The 17,383-nt window shown below is 44.2% G+C and overlaps 2 protein-coding genes across 3 annotated transcripts in view; one reads left to right on the plus strand and one right to left on the minus strand.

Annotated features, from left to right (window-relative positions):
* Positions 1 to 1,794: 1,794 nt before the first annotated feature.
* DOLK (dolichol kinase) lies at positions 1,795 to 3,897 on the minus strand. The gene has a single exon (XM_012772177.2). The coding sequence runs from the start codon at positions 3,578 to 3,580 to the stop codon at positions 1,961 to 1,963; it is 1,620 nt and encodes a 539-aa protein (XP_012627631.1). The 5' UTR covers positions 3,581 to 3,897; the 3' UTR covers positions 1,795 to 1,960.
* Positions 3,898 to 3,967: 70 nt separating this feature from the next.
* NUP188 (nucleoporin 188) overlaps positions 3,968 to 17,383 on the plus strand; it is a 51,233-nt gene continuing 37,817 nt past the window's right edge. Inside the window, exons 1-5 of one of the 2 annotated variants that reach the window (XM_076009113.1) lie at positions 3,968 to 4,021; positions 10,937 to 10,991; positions 13,166 to 13,239; positions 16,040 to 16,124; positions 16,695 to 16,775. In XM_076009113.1, coding sequence (XP_075865228.1) covers positions 3,990 to 4,021; positions 10,937 to 10,991; positions 13,166 to 13,239; positions 16,040 to 16,124; positions 16,695 to 16,775 — 327 coding nt within the window. In that variant the 5' untranslated portion in view covers positions 3,968 to 3,989. The remainder of the gene's footprint in view (positions 4,022 to 10,936; positions 10,992 to 13,165; positions 13,240 to 16,039; positions 16,125 to 16,694; positions 16,776 to 17,383) is intronic. The other variant, XM_076009112.1, reaches the window with a different exon arrangement.

Below are 17,383 nucleotides of genomic sequence, written 5' to 3' on the forward strand. Positions count from 1 at the left end.
CTCTCAGGGAAAAGACTTGGCAGTGATTCTGACTCTCTAGAGCTCTGCTCCTGGATACTGCCTTGATGGGTCAAAGTTCTCACCTCTGTCCAGGCACGGTGGATCACACCTGTGATCCCAGCCCTTTAGGAGGCTGAGGCAGGAGGATCGCTTGAGGCCAAGAGTTCGAGACCAACCTGAGCAAGAGTGAGACCCCATCTCCATAAAAAACAGAAAAGTTAGTTGGGCCTAGTGGTACGTGCCTGCAGTCCCAGCTACTAGGGAGGCTGAAGCAGGAGGTTCACTTGAACCCAGGAGTTTGAGGTTATAGTGAGCTATGATGAGGCCACTGCACTCTAGACCAAGAGACAGAGAAAGACCCTGTCTCAAAAAAATTCTTACCTCTTCCTAGTATGCCCCTCCCTGCCAGGCCGGGAAGAAGCAGGAGAACACTGTCCAGCCTCAGGAATCCTGCTGTGCTATGTTCTCAGCGATGGGACATGTTCGTCCATTCAGTGAATGTCTACTGAGACCCTGGTCCATGCCAGGCTCTGTGCTAGCCTTCAGGGATGTGGTGGGGAACCAGGCAGACCCAGAGCCTGTCCTCCTAGAGAGCAAGGCTAGAGCACAGGCCCGAGTAGAGCCATTCTGAACTCCCAGGAAATTTCCCCCAACTCCTGTGGATCCTTCCTAGGCCACAGGAAGAGACAAACACTGGCTTAGATAGGCCCGGAATGTGAAAGGGTCAGGAGGGACCCTTTGACAAGGACCCAGTGCTGTTCAGTCCATTCTTCTCTATCAGCACCACTCGCCAGGCAGCACAGGCAGCAGTGGGGTTGGCTGAAACAGGACGTCAGCCCAGTATCTGATCCTCTTCACCATGCCTTCCACACATGCAAAAAGCTGACCCCACCTCTCCCTTCAGCTCTTCCTAGCCCAAATGAGAGAAACCACATGCACGCTACTCCTTACGTTCTCCACCCCCAAGTAAAGCCAGGAGAGTAAAGGTCACTCTGGTTTCCAAGTATAAACCATAAAACCCCTTGGTTCGGCTGGGCGCGGTGGCTCACGCCTGTAATCCTAGCTCTCTGGGAGGCCGAGGCGGGCGGATTGCTCGAGGTCAGGAGTTCGAAACCAGCCTGAGCAAGAGCGAGACCCCGTCTCTACTATAAATAGAAAGAAATTAATTGGCCAACTAATATATATACAAAAAATTAGCCGGGCATGGTGGTGAATGCCTATAGTCCCAGCTACTTGGGAGGCTGAGGCAGGAGGATTGCTTGAGCCAGGAGTTTGAGGTTGCTGTGAGCTAGGCTGACGCCACGGCACTCACTCTAGCCTGGGCAACAAAGCAAGACTCTGTCTCAAAAAAAAAAAAAAAACAAAAACAACCCCTTGGTTCACTTGGGCTTTTGCTAAGATGAGGACTGGTCTTGGGTAACAATGACACTTTCCCTTACTGACTGCTTATCATGGCAGGCCCTAGGCTGGACACTTCACACACCACCCCCACTGGACTCTCACAACACCCCACAAGGCTGTCATTTCTATTTTGCAGACAGGAAAATTGAGGCTCAGACTCGTTAAGTGACTCATCCAAGGTCACCCAGGTAAGAAGTTGTGCAGTCAAGGATTCTGACCCGATTAATTTGACACCAAAAACTAAAGCATTAACCGTTATGCTTTAGTGTTTCCAATGTCCACTGCGGCCCCATCTGAGATTGCAAGGTGAGAAAAGGGGGCCTACAGCAAACTTGAGTTGAGCTGTACTATCCTTTAAGCTTTTTCTCTTTTTTAAATATCAGCACAACAAGAACCAGAAGAGCTTTGCTTTTTTATTTTAAATCTGAATCAAATGAAAAATCAAATCTGTTTTTTATCGCTTGGCTCTTCATGCCCAAGTGGCTTGCTGCTGTGAGGACCATTCATCCTCCCCATGTCCCATGTTCCTGCTTCTTCCATCACTGCTGCTGTTCAACAGCTAGGCCATCAGCAATATCAGGAGGTAGAGAGGCAAAAGGAGATTGTCTATCTGTGTCGTGTACGCTTCTAGAAGGGACACAGTGCTGATGGACCCCAAAATCCAAGCGTAACTGTAGTTTAGGTCCACTCCACTGTCAAAGATTAAGATTAACGCTACAGAAATTATCTGTGCAAATATAGACGTCATGGTCCCCTCAAAAGTCTTTTTGGTTCCAGGCCAGTGGATCTCCCCCATGGTGCTGCCAAAGATGGAGGCCACAGTATCACCCACACCCACGGCCAGGACACCAGCATAGGGGACTAGGGCCCTGGCTCCTCCGAGGCTACCCTTCTGTGTGCAGGGTCTAGGAACCAACCAAATGGGAAGAGACATGCCCAGGAGCAGGTAGATGTGTGTCAGAATGAGTGGTCCGCTATCTCGTTCATCCAGGAAGAGGGACAGGAGGCTCCGCAGAGTGTGACCCAGGGGCTTGATGCGGAAGTAGCGCACATACTCCAGGAAGATGAAGACTGCTAGACATACAGTGGCAGCCACATAGAGCAGTGGCCGGTCAAAGATGATACCTGGGACGTAGGTGGCTACAACAATGAAATGGAAATACTTTCGGGCAATAGTGGGGGCCTGGTGCTTCTTGGACTCCGAAGATGACCGCTTGGCATTCTGGTAGAGCACCACCAGGCAGGCAAAGGTGGCCAGCAGAGACCAATAGGCTAGGAGGTAGATGCGGGTGTCTGTCTGGAAGAGGAATTGAAGAAGCCAAAGCAGGGGGTTCCTGCGGATGAGCCGGTGCAGCCAGGGCAGGACCACGCCAAGGCCCAGTACACAAGTCATGAGGTGGAAGAAGATGGAGGAGGCCCAGGTGCCTGAGTCCATGAAGACAAAGAGGGTGCTGAAGAAGATGCCCATGAGCACCATCCCTACCACAACCACCAGTAGGAAGAAGTCCACTGGGTCCCCCTGGCTTTCTACTACTGTCAGAGAGCGCTTGATGAGCTGGTTGAGGACAAAGCTAATGCCACCCAATACTAGCAGCGCCTCACCAGGAGTGAAGCAGCGGGGCAGCAGGTATAGCAGGATCATGTTGAGATAAACAAAGATTAGGAGGACTTCCAAGACCTCAATCACTTCTCCCACGCTCAAGGAGTGTTTCATGATATAAATGATAACACCTCCGGCCAAACCTGAGATGACACAAGTGTTGGTTGGCACCGGGCGAGTGATGCCCAGCGCTAACACTGATGAGAAGAGGGCCACTGCCATCCCAGTGGCTGCCACCACAATGCCAAAACGCTCGAAGAACGGATTCCCTGCAACTTGGCAGCGCTCCTTCATGACTAGTCCAAGCAGAGGCATGACCATAGAGGCGGGCAGTAGACCGCTGTTTGCAGACATTCGAAACTGGAAGACGGCGCTTCCCTGTTGTAGTAGCCGGTCCCACTTGTATTGGACGTAGAAGGCCTGTACTGCGAGGGCCACGGCGCACCACGAGTATCGGTCCCACACGGCTGCATGGATGCTCAGCACCACTACAAACACCACTGCCGCCTCTGCCAGCACCGACCCACTCAGCGGTGTCCCGGTTGGGGTGGGGGCCGGGGGTGAGTACCCTCGGGTCATGTCTCTAAATGTGGGGCTCCGGTGAAGCCGGGGTACCTAGGGAGCCCTTGGACTTTGGGCCCCTCAGCACCGCCAAGCTGAGGGCGGCACCTTCACCCAGACAGCAACCTTCTCCCTCCGTTCTCCAGCTGCAAGGAGGGAACTCCACTGCAGGTCACTCGCTAGCCTGGGAGATGGCGTTCAGCCACCCTCCACAGCCTCCAACCTACAGCTTAGAAGTCGCCACTCCGTCGCCGGTCTCACAGTCTCAGCCACCCGTGCTGCCGGATCCTCACCTCATCGGGCGTCGCCATCTTGGCACCGCCCCGCACCACTGTCACGTGACAGACCCCTGGTTCCCCTGCGGGTCCGGGGAGGGCGGTCACGTGGGCTTCGCGTCTGGGGGCGGGGCTGGAGCGCGCGCGCGAAGATGGCGGCGGACGCCGGCGGGCCGTGTGTGAGGTGCGGTGCGGTGCGGTGCGGCCCGAGTGGACGGCATGGTTGTGAGGCGCGGGGTGGAAGCCGAGCGGAAGCAGGGCGGGAATTGGAGCCGGGATGTGGCGGCAGTGACCGGGCGAACCTCGGCTGGGTGGACGGGCGCCGAAAAGGGAGGCGGTTACATCCAAACGGTCCCCGCTCGCGGGGATCTGAAGAGATTTCTCCAGGAGGGGGCCGGCTCCTCACTCCTTCCCTCCGCGCTGGGCCTCGGGTCTCCTCACCCAAGTACCTTTTCCTTCCTCTCCTCCTCACCGGCCCGTTCTTTGGCGCCCCACCCGCGCTTCCTCGTCCGGCCGTGACGCGCCCTGGAGGCGCGACGGGGCCCTTGGCGGTCGCCAGGAGGACCCTCCACCTCCGTCCCCACTGTAGGGCCCTGGTGTCCTGCCCTGGCGTCGGGTGTGCCTTGCGGGATCCCCTGGTTATCCCCATTTGCTCTTGTTAGGAGTTGTTTCATGTTGGGCTGAGCCACTCTGCAGTTTCTGCCCTCCGTTTCCGCTCTTCTGTTCATTTTTTTTAATGAATTGAATCAGTCGGCCGACATGCCCAAATCCTCCAAGAGATGCCAGGCTTTAGGGAATACTAGGCTTTAGGGACAGGAAGATGGAACTATTAAACATGAAAGGTACAGTTTTCTCTCATAGAGTGCTTGCTTACTGGCGCCAGACCCTGGCGAAGTGCTTCTTATGCGCTGTCTCATTCAATTCTCACAACTCCAGGAGGTGTCTTCTATTTTGCAGATGACTCAGAAGTCAACTCAGAGGTAGCCAAGCAATAAAGTGAGGATTCAAACCGAGGTCTGGGTGACTCTGACACTATAACATTACCACCACACCTCCATCTTCCACATTGCAGCTTGAAGCTCTTCGTTCTTGCCACCATCCTCCCTCCTAAAATTAAACATCCCTGTCGCTTGTTTCTTGTTCCAGCAGTGTTTTCCCCACTTTCTTTGTATGTTCTCCGCTGTATTCTCAACACCCAGAAGAGCATGTGATAGGTTCTCTCAGTAGATATTTTTTACACATACTGCCTTTCCTCTATTCCTTCACCTCTCAGCTGGAAGTGAGACTTCTTTGAAGTTTCCACTGGACAAGGTTTGAACCTTCTGAGAATCAGTTTGCTTTTTCCTCCGCTGGTATTTCGTGCCAGCTCTTATTTCTGGCGGAGTTGTCATTACTGTGCCTTCCTTTTCTCAGGCCTATTTTATAGTAATTGTGGAACTTGGGTGAAGTTCGGCTCCTGCGGATAAAGAGCTTATTCTTTAATGAAAGAGATCAAGAGAAGAAAAGCATTGGTTCTCTGGCATGCTTTGATCGTGGTGGTGAACCTACCAGACTCATCCCTAAAGATGGAATTAAACTGACACTATGATTTCTAGGCATTGTTCTGCTCATGGTCTGTGTTAGGAGAGTGATCTGTATTTTATTGTTGGAAAGCATGCTCCATAATGGTTGAGATTATACCGAGCTACAGTCTTCTGTTTGAAATGCTTAGAGATCTGGACTAAGAGACAATTTAAATTCTATTCCTGGTGCTTGTTGATTTCCAGTTGACCTCAGACAGGTGGTCTTATCATTTTGAGCCTCAGTTTCTCCAAACGATAACCCTTTTCAGAGGGATATTGAGATGGCTGTAATGTTTGGTGTTCTTTTTTTTTTTTTTGAGACAGAGTCTCGCTTTGTTGCCCAGGCTAGAGTGAGTGCCATGGCGTCAGCCTAGCTCACAGCAACCTCAAACTCCTGGCTCAAGCAATCCTCCTGCCTCAGCCTCCCAAGTAGCTGGGACTATAGGCATTCACCACCATGCCCGGCTAATTTTTTGTATATATATTAGTTGGCCAATTAATTTCTTTCTATTTATAGTAGAGATGGGCTCAGGCAATCCTCCTGCCTCAGCCTCCCAAGTAGCTGGGACTACAGGCATGTGCTACCATGCCCGGCTAATTTTTTCTATATATATTAGTTGGCCAATTAATTTCTTTCTATTTATAGTAGAGACGGGGGTCTCGCTCTTGCTCAGGCTGGTTTCGAACTCCTGACCTCCAGCAATCCGCCTGCCTCGGCCTCCCAGAGTGCTAGGGTTACAGGCGTGAGCCACTGCGCCCGCCCATGTTTGGTATTCTTGTAGGAAGTTCATTGTGTATGTTAATAATAGTTGGCACTAGTCAGAAATGGAATAATACTCTTAAATCACTTAGGTTTGGGATGGTCACTCAGGATTTAGTAGAAAGTCAGTTTGAATATTGGCATTTTGGGTATCTCTTGTGTTCTTCAGTTAATGTGTTTGTGTCTCAGCTTTCTTTCCTTTTTTTTTTTTTTTTAAAGGAAACAGGGTCTCCCACTGTTGCCCAGGTTGGAGTGCAGTGGTGTGATCATGGCTCACTGCAATCTCAAATCTCAAATTTCAAATGCCTGGGCTCAAGCAATCCTCCCACCTCAGCTGCCTGAGTAGCTGGGACCACAGGCGCAGGCCACCATGCATTGCTAATTTTTGTATTTTTTGTAGAGATTGGGTCTTGGTGTGTTGCCCAGCCTGGTCTTGAACTCCTGGCTTCAAGCAATCCCCCGACTTTGACCTCCCAAAGTGCTGGGATTGCAGGTGTGAACCACTGTGTCAGACTGTGTGTCTCAGCTTTCTACCAAAAGGACTCAGTTGTAGAAACTGTTATTCCTAACCTTCCAGTAGCTTTTAGCCAAAGGTTTCCTAATGAATCTCCAGGTGAATCTCTCTAAGGAAGATAATTTCTAATGTCCATTAACTTCAGGTTTTTTAGAAATGATGTTCCATGTTGTCTGCTAGAACATGAGACTGGAAGTCAATACATTTTTAAAACTTTACCTTCGAGGCAAGTTATTTAATTTATGTGCCTTAGTTTCTCTCCCAAATACTTAGCTCAGATTTATTTATTGTGCAAATAAATGATAGACACTATAGCATATATTTAGTTTCTTTTTTTTTGAGACAGAGTCTCACTTTGTTCCCTGGGCTAGAATGTCATGGCATCAGCCTAGTTCACAGCAACCTCAAACTCCTGGGCTCAGGCAATCCTCCTGCCTCAGCCTCCTGAGTAGCTGGGACTACAGGCATGCGCCACCATGCCCAGCTAATTTTTTTATATATACTTTTAGTTGGCCAATTAATTTCTATTTTTAGTAGAGATGGGGTCTCACTCTTGCTCAGGCTAGTCTTGAACTCCTGAGCTCAAATGATCTGGCCTCCTTGGCCTCCCTCAGTGCTAGGATTACAGGCGTGAGCCACCGTGCCCGGCCTTGTTTCTTTTTTTTTTTTTTTTTTTTTTTGAGACAGAGTCTCGCTTTGTTGCCCAGGCTAGAGTGAGTGCCGTGGCGTCCTAGCTCACAGCAACCTCAAACTCCTGGGCTCGAGTGATCCTTCTGCCTCAGCCTCCCGGGTAGCTGGGACTACAGGCATGCGCCACCATGCCCGGCTAATTTTTTTATATATATATCAGTTGGCCAATTAATTTCTTTCTATTTATAGTAGAGACGGGGTCTCGCTCTTGCTCAGGCTGGTTTTGAACTCCTGACCTTGAGCAATCCGCCCGCCTCGGCCTCCCAAGAGCTAGGATTACAGGCGTGAGCCACAGCGCCCGGCCTCCGGCCTTGTTTCTTGAAAATAGATATAGAAGATATTTCCCTAGGGTTTAGATTGGATATATCATTGTTCTAGCCATATCTGTGTATCTTTTGAGAATCACCTTCTCAAACCTTCAGGTTCCAGTTTGAGGTGAAGTCTTTCTTCCATCCCTGGCTAGTTCCCTGTGATCTCTCTCTGTTCTCTGACTCTTTCTGTTCTATATGGTTATGTTCCTCTGTAGTCTGCAATTGTTAGGATGCTGCCCTTTAGTACTTTTTCCTTTTTGATGATTGTATAGTATGTCTTTAATGTCCTTTGTCATTCCCAACACTAAGCTTATGAGCATCATGAAGATCTTAGATTTATTTGTATCCTCATTATTCCTAGAACTGTTGATGTGTAGTAATTGAGGATCCAATTACACATTTCCATAAGAATTCTCTTCCCACTAAACTATATTTTCTCCTTTATTCTGCCTTCTCTTGACACTGCTGCATATATTACTTGTTTTTTTCTGATTTTTATGTTCTAATTAGATTGCAGGTCTAAAAGGCACTCATGTCATTCTCTTTTGATATTTATTCATTCACCATGTATTTTGAGCCCCTCTTGTGTTCCAGTCCCTGTGTTAAGGATATGGTCTGCCATTGTAGAACATAAAGCTTCACCTCAGTGGACACCTTTGCTTACTTGCAGGATGAATTCTTGTGTGCAACTTGAGGCAGTGTAATGTAATGGTTAAGTAAGCTCTGGAGTCAATGCAGACCTGGGTTCAAACTCTGGCTGCGTTAGATATTATCTTTGGACCTTAGATGTTATCTTTGTGACCTTAGAAGAGTTACTAAACCGCTCTGACACCTCAGTTTCTTGATGAGATAAAGAGGATAACAACTGTTTCTGTCTCCCAAGTAAGATATTAAAGTTTAATAAGACAAATTGTTAAACTACAGAGTATGGTGCCTGACATATAACTGCTCAATAAATATTGGCTGTATGTATGTATGTATGTATGTATGTATGTATGTATGTATTTATTTATTTATTTAGAGACAGAGTCTCACTTTGTTGCCCAGGCTGTGGCTTCAGCCTAGCTCACAGCAACCTCCAACTCCTGGGCTCAAGCGATCCTTCTGCCTCAGCCTCCCGAGTAGCTGGGACTACAGGCATGCGCCACCAGGCCCGGCTCATTTTTTCTATATATATATTAATTGGCCAATTAATTTCTTTCTATTTATAGTAGAGACGGGGGTCTCGCTCTTGCTCAGGCTGGTTTCGAACTCCTGACCTTGAGCAATCCGCCCACCTCAGCCTCCTAGAGTGCTAGGATTACAGGCGTGAGCCACCGCGCCCGGCCAATTGGCTGTTTTTAATATAAAAAACTTAATTTCAACACCTTATAACAAAAAGACCATTAGATAACATAGTTTTGTTAATAAGATTTTTTTCTTCAAATGTAGAGTGATCCTTTTATTATTTTTTATTTCTTTTTATTTTCCTCCCAGCTTTATTAAGGACAAATAAAAATTGTATGTACTTAGCATGTACAACATGATGCTTTGATATATGTGTACATTGCAAAATGATTAAATCAAGTTGATTAACTTATTTGTCAATGAGAATTTTAATTTATTTATTTATTTTTTTTGAGACAGAGTCTCGCTTTGTTGCCCAGGCTAGAGTGAGTGCCATGGCGTCAGCCTAGCTCACAGCAACCTCAGACTTCTGGGCTCAAGCAATCCTGCCTCAGCCTCCCGAGTAGCTGGGACTACAGGCATGTGCCACCATGCCCGGCTAATTTTTTCTATATATTTTTAGCTGTCCAATTAATTTCTTTCTATTTTTTTTTTTTTTTTGAGACAGAGTCTCACTTTGTTGCCCAGGCTAGAGTGAGTGCCGTGGCGTCAGCCTGGCTCACAGCAACCTCAATCTCCGGGGCTCAGCGATCCTACTGCCTCAGCCTCCCAAGTAGCTGGGACTACAGGCATGCGCCACCATGCCCGGCTAATTTTTTCTATATATATTTTTAGTTGGTCAATTAATTTATTTCTATTTTTGGTAGAGACGGGGTCTCGCTCAGGCTGGTTTCGAACTCCTGACCTTGAGCAATCCGTCCGCCTCGGCCTCCCAAAGTGCTAGGATTACAGGCGTGAGCCACCGCGCCTGTCCTCTTTCTATTTTTTAGTAGAGACGGGGTCTTGCTATTGCTCAGGCTGCTTTCAGACTCCTGAGCTCAAACGATCCACCCGCCTTGGCCTCCCAGAGTGCTAGGATTACAGGCGTGAGCCACCGCGCCCGGCCTAGTTTCTTTTTTTTTTGAGACAGAGTCTGACTCTGTTACCCTGGCTAGAATGCAGTGGCATCATTATAGCTCACTGCATCCTCAAACTCCTGGGCTCAAGTGATCATCCTGCCTCAGCTTCCTGAGTAGCGAGGGCTACAGGTGGGTGACACTATGCTGGCTAACGTTTTCTCTTTCTTTTACCTTTTGAGTTTCTTTCCTAGAAATAATTTTTTCAACTTTTGGTAGAGATGGGGTCTTGCTATAGTTCAGGCTGGTCTTGAACTCCTGACCTCAAGTGATTCTCCCACTGGGGCCTCCCAGCGTGCTAGAATTACAGGTGTGAGCCACTGCACTTGGCCATATTTTAGTTGCTTAATTTTTATTTTAAACATCAAACGTCTAAGAATACTGTAATAGGATTACTTTCCCAAATTTTAATTAATTGTTAAAATTTTGAGTTTTACAATGAGCTTTTTTGTATGTCGAGTTTGTTTTTGTTTTGCTTTTATAGAGGAGGTAAAATAGCTATGAGGCAGCTTTGTCAAGTTCATGTAATTTATTATTATTATTTTTTGAGACAGAGTCTTGCTTTGTTGCCCAGGCTACAGTGAGTGCTGTGGTGTCAGCCTAGCTCACAGCAACTTCAAACACCTGGGCTCAAGTGATCTTCCTGCCTCAGCCTCCCAAGTACCTGGGACTACAGGCATGCGCCACCATGCCTGACTGGCTAGTGTTTTTTTCTATATATATTAGTTGGCCGATTAATTTCTTTCTATTTATTGTAGAGACGGGGTCTCGCTCTTGCTCAGGCTGGTTTCTAACTGACCTCAAGCAATCTGCCTGCCTCGGCCTCCCACAGTGCTAGGATTACAGGCGTGAGCCACCGCACCTGGCCTTATTATTATTATTTTTTGGGGGGCAGCACTCTGCACCAGTGAAGGTTCAGAGAGCTTCCAAGTTCATGTAATTTAAAAGAGCAAAATCACCTCTGTTCTCTCATTTTGCAGGAGCAGTAGAGAACTGTGGACAATTCTTCTTGGAAGGTCAGCTCTGAGAGAGCTGGTAAGTGTTGGTGTTTGAGTGAGTTCTGTGGGGTCTTTGTGTAGCTTTTGTTAGCAGAAAACCTGCCTCCTCTTTGATATAGGAAGTAAATACATTTTTAATTCCTAAACTTTATAAACATTCCCTACTTCTCTCTGCTGAAATGAGAATATATGTTATAGACTAGCTGCTGAAATTTTCTAAATCTACCTTTGTTTGTACCTCATTGATTCCTTTGCTGCAAAGATACTAGTGGTGATTGATTTGGTGCTGAGAATAGCAGTACAAATACCATTCAGCTACCTCAGCCTAAGAAAGAGTCTCAGGCTTTTTCTCTCATACCTTACTTGCTTTTTCTTCCTTTCCCATCTAGCTATCTCCTTTAGGCCTGGCTCGGTAGCTCATGCCTGTAATCCTAGTACTCTGGGAGGCTGAGGTGGGCTTATTGTTTGAGCTCAGGAGTTCAGGACCAACCTAAGCAAGAGCAAGACCCTGTTTCTACTAAAAATAGAAAGAAATTAGCCAAACGACTAAAAATAGAAAAATTTAGATGGTCAGGAGTTCAAGACCAACCTGAGCAAGAGCAAGACCCTGTCTATACTAAAAAAGAAAAATTAGCTGGGCACAGTGGTGTACGTCTGTAGTACCAGCTACTCAGGAGGCTGAGGCAGGAGGATCCCTTGAGCCCCGTAGTTTGAGGTTGTAGTGAGCGATGATTATGCCACTGCACTCTATCGAGGGTGACATAGCAAGACTGTCTCAACCAAAAAAAAAAAGGAAACTGGGCTGGGTGTGGTGGCTCATGCCTATAATCCTAGCACTCTGGGAACCGGAGGTGGGCGGATTACTTGAGGTCAGGAGTTCGAAACCAGCCTGAGCGAGAGCAAGATTCCCGTCTCTACTATAAAAAGAAATTAATTGACCAACTAAAAATATATTCAGAAAAAATTAGCCGGGCATGGTGGCTCATGCCTGTAGTCCCAGGTACTTGGAAGGCTAAGGCAGGAGGATCACTTGAGCCCAGGAGATTGAGGTTGCTGTGAGCTAGGCTGACGCCACGGCACTCACTCTAGCCTGGGCGACAAAGTGAGACTCTGTCTCAAAAAAAATAAATAAATAAAAAATTTAAAAAAAGGAAACTGAAATAGCTGCCTCCTTTAGGTCATAGAGGCTGTGGTTTCTAATCTATTTCCAAGTGTGTAATCAGTAAGGCGCAGTTCTTCATGTTGATCCTTGGGTGTTCTGACCCTGTGATAATTAAGTATTAAGATGACATTCAAACAAAGTGAAACTCTGTCTCAAAAAAAAAAAAGATGACATTCAATTCTTATTAATTTTATTATCATAATTAACATAATGAATGTTATACTTTTTAGAACCTTAATATTTTTTGATATGCCTTATCTGATAATTCCACTTCTAGGAATGTATCTTAAAAGAAATCCTGAAAAAGTTTTATAGGTAAAACTCTTCCAGACCACAGCATTATTTATATTATTAAAAGATTAAATTCAGCTTTAGTGTGTCTAACATTAAAGGAATGATAAATTATGATCTAGTCACTTGATAAAATATTATGTAATCACTAGAAAGCATTATGTATATATATATATTTTTTTTTTTTTGAGACAGAGTCTGACTTTGTTGCCTAGGCTAGAGTGACTGCCGTGGCGTCAGCCTAGCTCACAGCAACCTCAAACTCCTGGGCTCAAGCAATCCTTCTGCCTCAGCCTCCCAAGTAGCTGGGACTACAGGCATGCACCACCATGCCCAGCTAATTTTTTTCTATATATTTTTAGTTGGCCAATTAATTTCTTTCTATTTTTAGTAGAGACGGGGGTCTCCCTCTTGCTCAGGCTGGTTTCGAACTCCTGACCTTGAGTGATCCACCCGCCTCGGTCTCCCAGAGGACTCGGATTCATAGGTGTGAGCCACCACGCCTGGCCAGTATTATATGTTTATCAAGATTTTCATAATAAGGTTAATCAAAGAAAAGGAGGTTATGGGATTCTATATTTAAAATGACTTCAACTGCGGGGAAAAGTACATATTAAAAATACTCAAAGGATTCCAGGATGTATCGGTAAATGAAAAAAAAAAAAAAAAAAAAATACTCAAAGGAATATGTGATCCTCAGTGTAATCTTGGAGTCTGATTAAAATTGCACTTGTATAATTGCCCTTGTTCTTTTCCAGAATCAGATTGAGGCAGAACTGAGTAAACATTGGCAGCGGTTGTTAGAGGGGCTTTCTTACTACAAACCTCCCAGGTATGGCTATTCCATGCATCTGTCTAGAGTGATTCCCCTGTGGAAGCTGACATAGATGAAACCATTCTCATGTATGCTTTTATGATATTGCTGGGTTAGGTAGATCTGAGAATACAATTTGGTTACCAGTGTAAAAGAGTAGGGTACTTTTTTTTTAATTTTTGAAAGAAAAGGAAATTCCTTGTAGAAATACAGTATTATAGAATGCGATTATATTAGCCTATGTGTGGGGATGAGGATTTATTAAATATTCAATGAATATTTATAATCTTTGGGATCTGCTGTGTTTGTGTGATCATTAAATGCTGGGATATAGCAGTGAATGGTGATGGTAACAACAGCTGGCACTTGTGTAGTGTTTGCTGTGTACCAATGATTATTTTAAGCACTTATCAGAAGTTATTTATGCCTCACAACAACCCTTTGAGATAGCTACTACTTTTATTTTTTGGATGAATATGTAGGTTTTCTTACTGAGCAGTAGCAACAACAATAATAAAATATAAAGTAGTTAAAAAAGAAGAGAACACAGCTTGTAGGGCTAGACTTATTTATCTTAATTCCTAGTCCAGATCTCATTCTGTTATATATTATAGTCCCAAGTCACTGTCATTTCTCCTACTTCAGTACATCTGTTAAATCTATTACTTTCTTACCTTCCATCTCGGTTCTCTTAGGTTAATGATGAACTTCTTGTTGTAGTTCTCCTTCCCCCCATAATTATTTTGAAGTAACTCTCAAGATATCTTGTTATTTTATCTGTAAATACTGTGTATCTAAAATATATGGACTTTAAAAAAGAACATAATCATTGTATTATCACATTTAGGTACTTTTATTATTATCATTTCCATTTTACAGATGGGGAAACTGAGGCACAGAGAGGTTAAGTAACTTGCCCAAGGTCACACAGCTAGTAAGTGGTAGAACCAGGATTCAAACCTGGCAGTCTTATTCCACTATATGTGTTCTTATTCATCATTCTGTGTTGCCTCTTTCATAACTTACTGTTTACTCCTCCAGGGTTGGGGAACCTGCAGCCTTAAGGCTTTCTTGGGACCTAGAAGGCCATATGTGGCCTTAAGGCTGCAGCTTCTCCACCCCTTGGAAGTAACCTTTATGTTGTGGATTTTCTGTGAAATGTGAGAGTCTCTATTAAAAAAAAAAGTCCAACCACAACATCATGCTGTATGTTCTGTAAAGTTTTGGTTTAGTCAAAAGGCCACACTTAGGGACCTAGAAGCCACATGTGGCCTTAAGGCTACAGCTTCCCCACCCCTGTTATGTTGTGCATTTTCTGTGAAATGTGAGAGTCTCTATTAAAAAAAAAAAAAAATCCAACCACAACATTATGCTATAGGTTACAGAATGGACATTAGTGGCATTTAAAGAGAAAAATTCCCTTTGTAATAGCATGAGATTTGAAGTCTGACAGATACTTTTTAAAAAAATAAAACTAAACTCCATACTTTGTTGGAATTTAACCAGTTTTTTCTTTAATTTCCTCTTTTATTCCAGGCTCCAATCCAGAGTACCACATTGCATTGAGTTGTCATATCTCTGGTCTCCTTTACCTATGACAGTGTCTCAGTCTTTCCTTGATTTTCATGATGAGCATTTTGAGGGGGACTGAAAAAGTATTTTGTAGAATGCCCTCTATTTAGATTTGTCTGATGTTTTTCTCATTATTAGACTGGGGTTGTGAGGTTTGGGGAAGAATACAAAGAGGTGAGGTACCATTCTGATCACATCGTATGAAGGTACATGTTATCTATGTGAAATCACTGGTAATATTAACCTTGGTCACTTGTTAAGGTAGCTTTTGCCAAGTTTCTCCTTTGTAAAGTTCTTTTTTTCCCCTTTCCTCAATCTATTTATTCTGTGGAAGTGAGTACTAAGTGTAGCCCACTCTCAATGTGGGGTAGTAGTGGAGTTAAACTCCATTTCTTGGAGGTCAGGGTAGCATCTACATATATTATTTGGAATTCTGTAAGGAGGATTTCCCCTGCTTCTCCCATTTATTTATTTAGTCATTCATTCATTTATATCAGTATGGACTTGTGTATATTTATTTTATTCTTTGTGTATACTATGTTCCAGCTTTTGCCATTGAGATTTCTTTCAGGTTGGCTTCTGTGTCCTTTTGACATGTCCCCATCCTCTTGTTTTTTTAAGCACTTTCTTTCTTTCCAGCATTACAAGATGCTTCAGGCTTATCTTGTATTTTCTCTGTCCTGCTGCTAGAATCAGCCAATCCTCCAAGGAGTCCTGGTGCTTTTTATTAGAGAATGGTGTTAGAAACCAAGATCTGGGTGTTGGCTGGACTTGCTGCTACTAGGGTATTGTAAGTTCTAGGCTTTCTCAGTGGACAGACCTAGATAATACAGTTAGTATGTATACTAACAGACCTGGTTTTAAATCTTACCTCACCTTTTATTAGCTGTGGGATTTTTGGTAAGTTATTTACTCTTTTTAAGTGTTGATAATTCCATTTGTAAAATGATAATAATATTTGCCTTTCAGAGTAGTTGTAAGGATCAAATATAATTAATGTAACCTAATGAATTTATAAATAATATTGTTATAACTATGGTTTATAAGAGACATATACTATTTTTTATTACTTAGGCATAAACAGTTCTTTTTTTACAAAGTCTATAGAGGTGAATTTGTGTGTGTGTGTGTTTTATAGGTACCTAAAAGTTAAGAAAAAAAGTCTGTAGTAAAAATATCTTTGTATAGTTTTATACCCATAGACGGTTATTGAGAATGAGGAAATGATTCACTGTTCTTTTCGTAGCCCAAGTTCAGCTGAAAAAGTGAAAGCTAATAAAGATGTAGCTTCTCCACTGAAGGAACTGGGTTTAAGAATCAGCAAGTTTTTGGTGAGTAAAAATTAGGACCTGTTCAGTTTATTACATGTAGTGTGGATGTGCATGGTTTTATGGTTAGTGATGGTGAAAATTCACTTTATTTTAGTTTTGGGGATTAAATTGACCATGCTGTGTTTCAGATATACCCGAATGCAACTCTTTTCCCTAAAAGTCACAAATCAAAGTTGCCTGACCCATTTACTACATATTATTGAGTTTATTTCAGCATGCATGTGGTGGTCTTTAAGCTGACCAAGTTTGTATATAGCCGTTTCCTTTTATTTTGGAAGCTCAGATTATGCCTACTGCTGTGTTAATGTGCTTGATAAATGAGCACAGTTGGTTGTTTTTGGCATGTAAGTATAATTATCATGTAAATTGCATGTTAATGACCGACTCTTTTTTTCCTCCTATTGGGATCAAAATTGCTATGTTCTATGAAATCTTTGGAAAAGATTTTTTTTTTTTAAATTCAAATCCAGTGTTCATTCCACTGCACAAATCTTTAGAATGCTTTGCATCCTAATGTGTGGTTTCTGAGCTGAGGTGGCTACTCTTCACTTTAAGACCTCTGTATTTCAGGGTCTTGATGAAGAACAGAGTGTGCAGTTACTCCAGTGTTACCTTCAAGAAGATTACAGGGGTACTCGGGACTCACTGAAGGTTTGTGGTTATGTCCAGCTCCTTTCTGCTGTCTTTATCCTTTTTCCTCATTTGTTTTAGATAATTTAGGGTTTGGCACCAATTCTTTTAACAGAGGTAGATAATCAGATATAGCCATTATTAGGAAAGACTTTCTAAAGGCTTGAAAAAGAACATATACTTAGCTGAGATCTGTCCGCATACTTGGAGGTGTGGAGAAGTCAAAGACTGACATGTTAATCATAGAATCTTAGAATATCAAAGGCGAAAAGGATTTGAGAGAATGTCCAGCCTGCCCAGCCCCTCATCTTACATATGAGGAAACCGAGACCAGAGGAGAGGGGCAGGGATTTGAGCACAAGTTTGAATACACTTAGGTAAAAAAGGTGAAAAGGGCTGGGCATGGTGGCTCTCTCCTGTAATCCTAGCACTGTGGGAGGCTGAGGCAGGCGGATCACTCAAGGTCAGGAGTTTGAAACCAGTCTGAGCAAGAGCGAGACCTCGTCTCTACTATAAATAGAAAGAAATTAATTTTCCAACTAAAAATATATAGAAAAAATAGCCGGGCATGGTGGCACGTGCCTGTAGTCCCAGCTACTTGGGAGGCTGAGGCAGAAGGATTGCTTGAG

This window comes from Microcebus murinus, chromosome 12, assembly GCF_040939455.1.
Source record: "Microcebus murinus isolate Inina chromosome 12, M.murinus_Inina_mat1.0, whole genome shotgun sequence".
NCBI lineage: Eukaryota > Metazoa > Chordata > Mammalia > Primates > Cheirogaleidae > Microcebus > Microcebus murinus.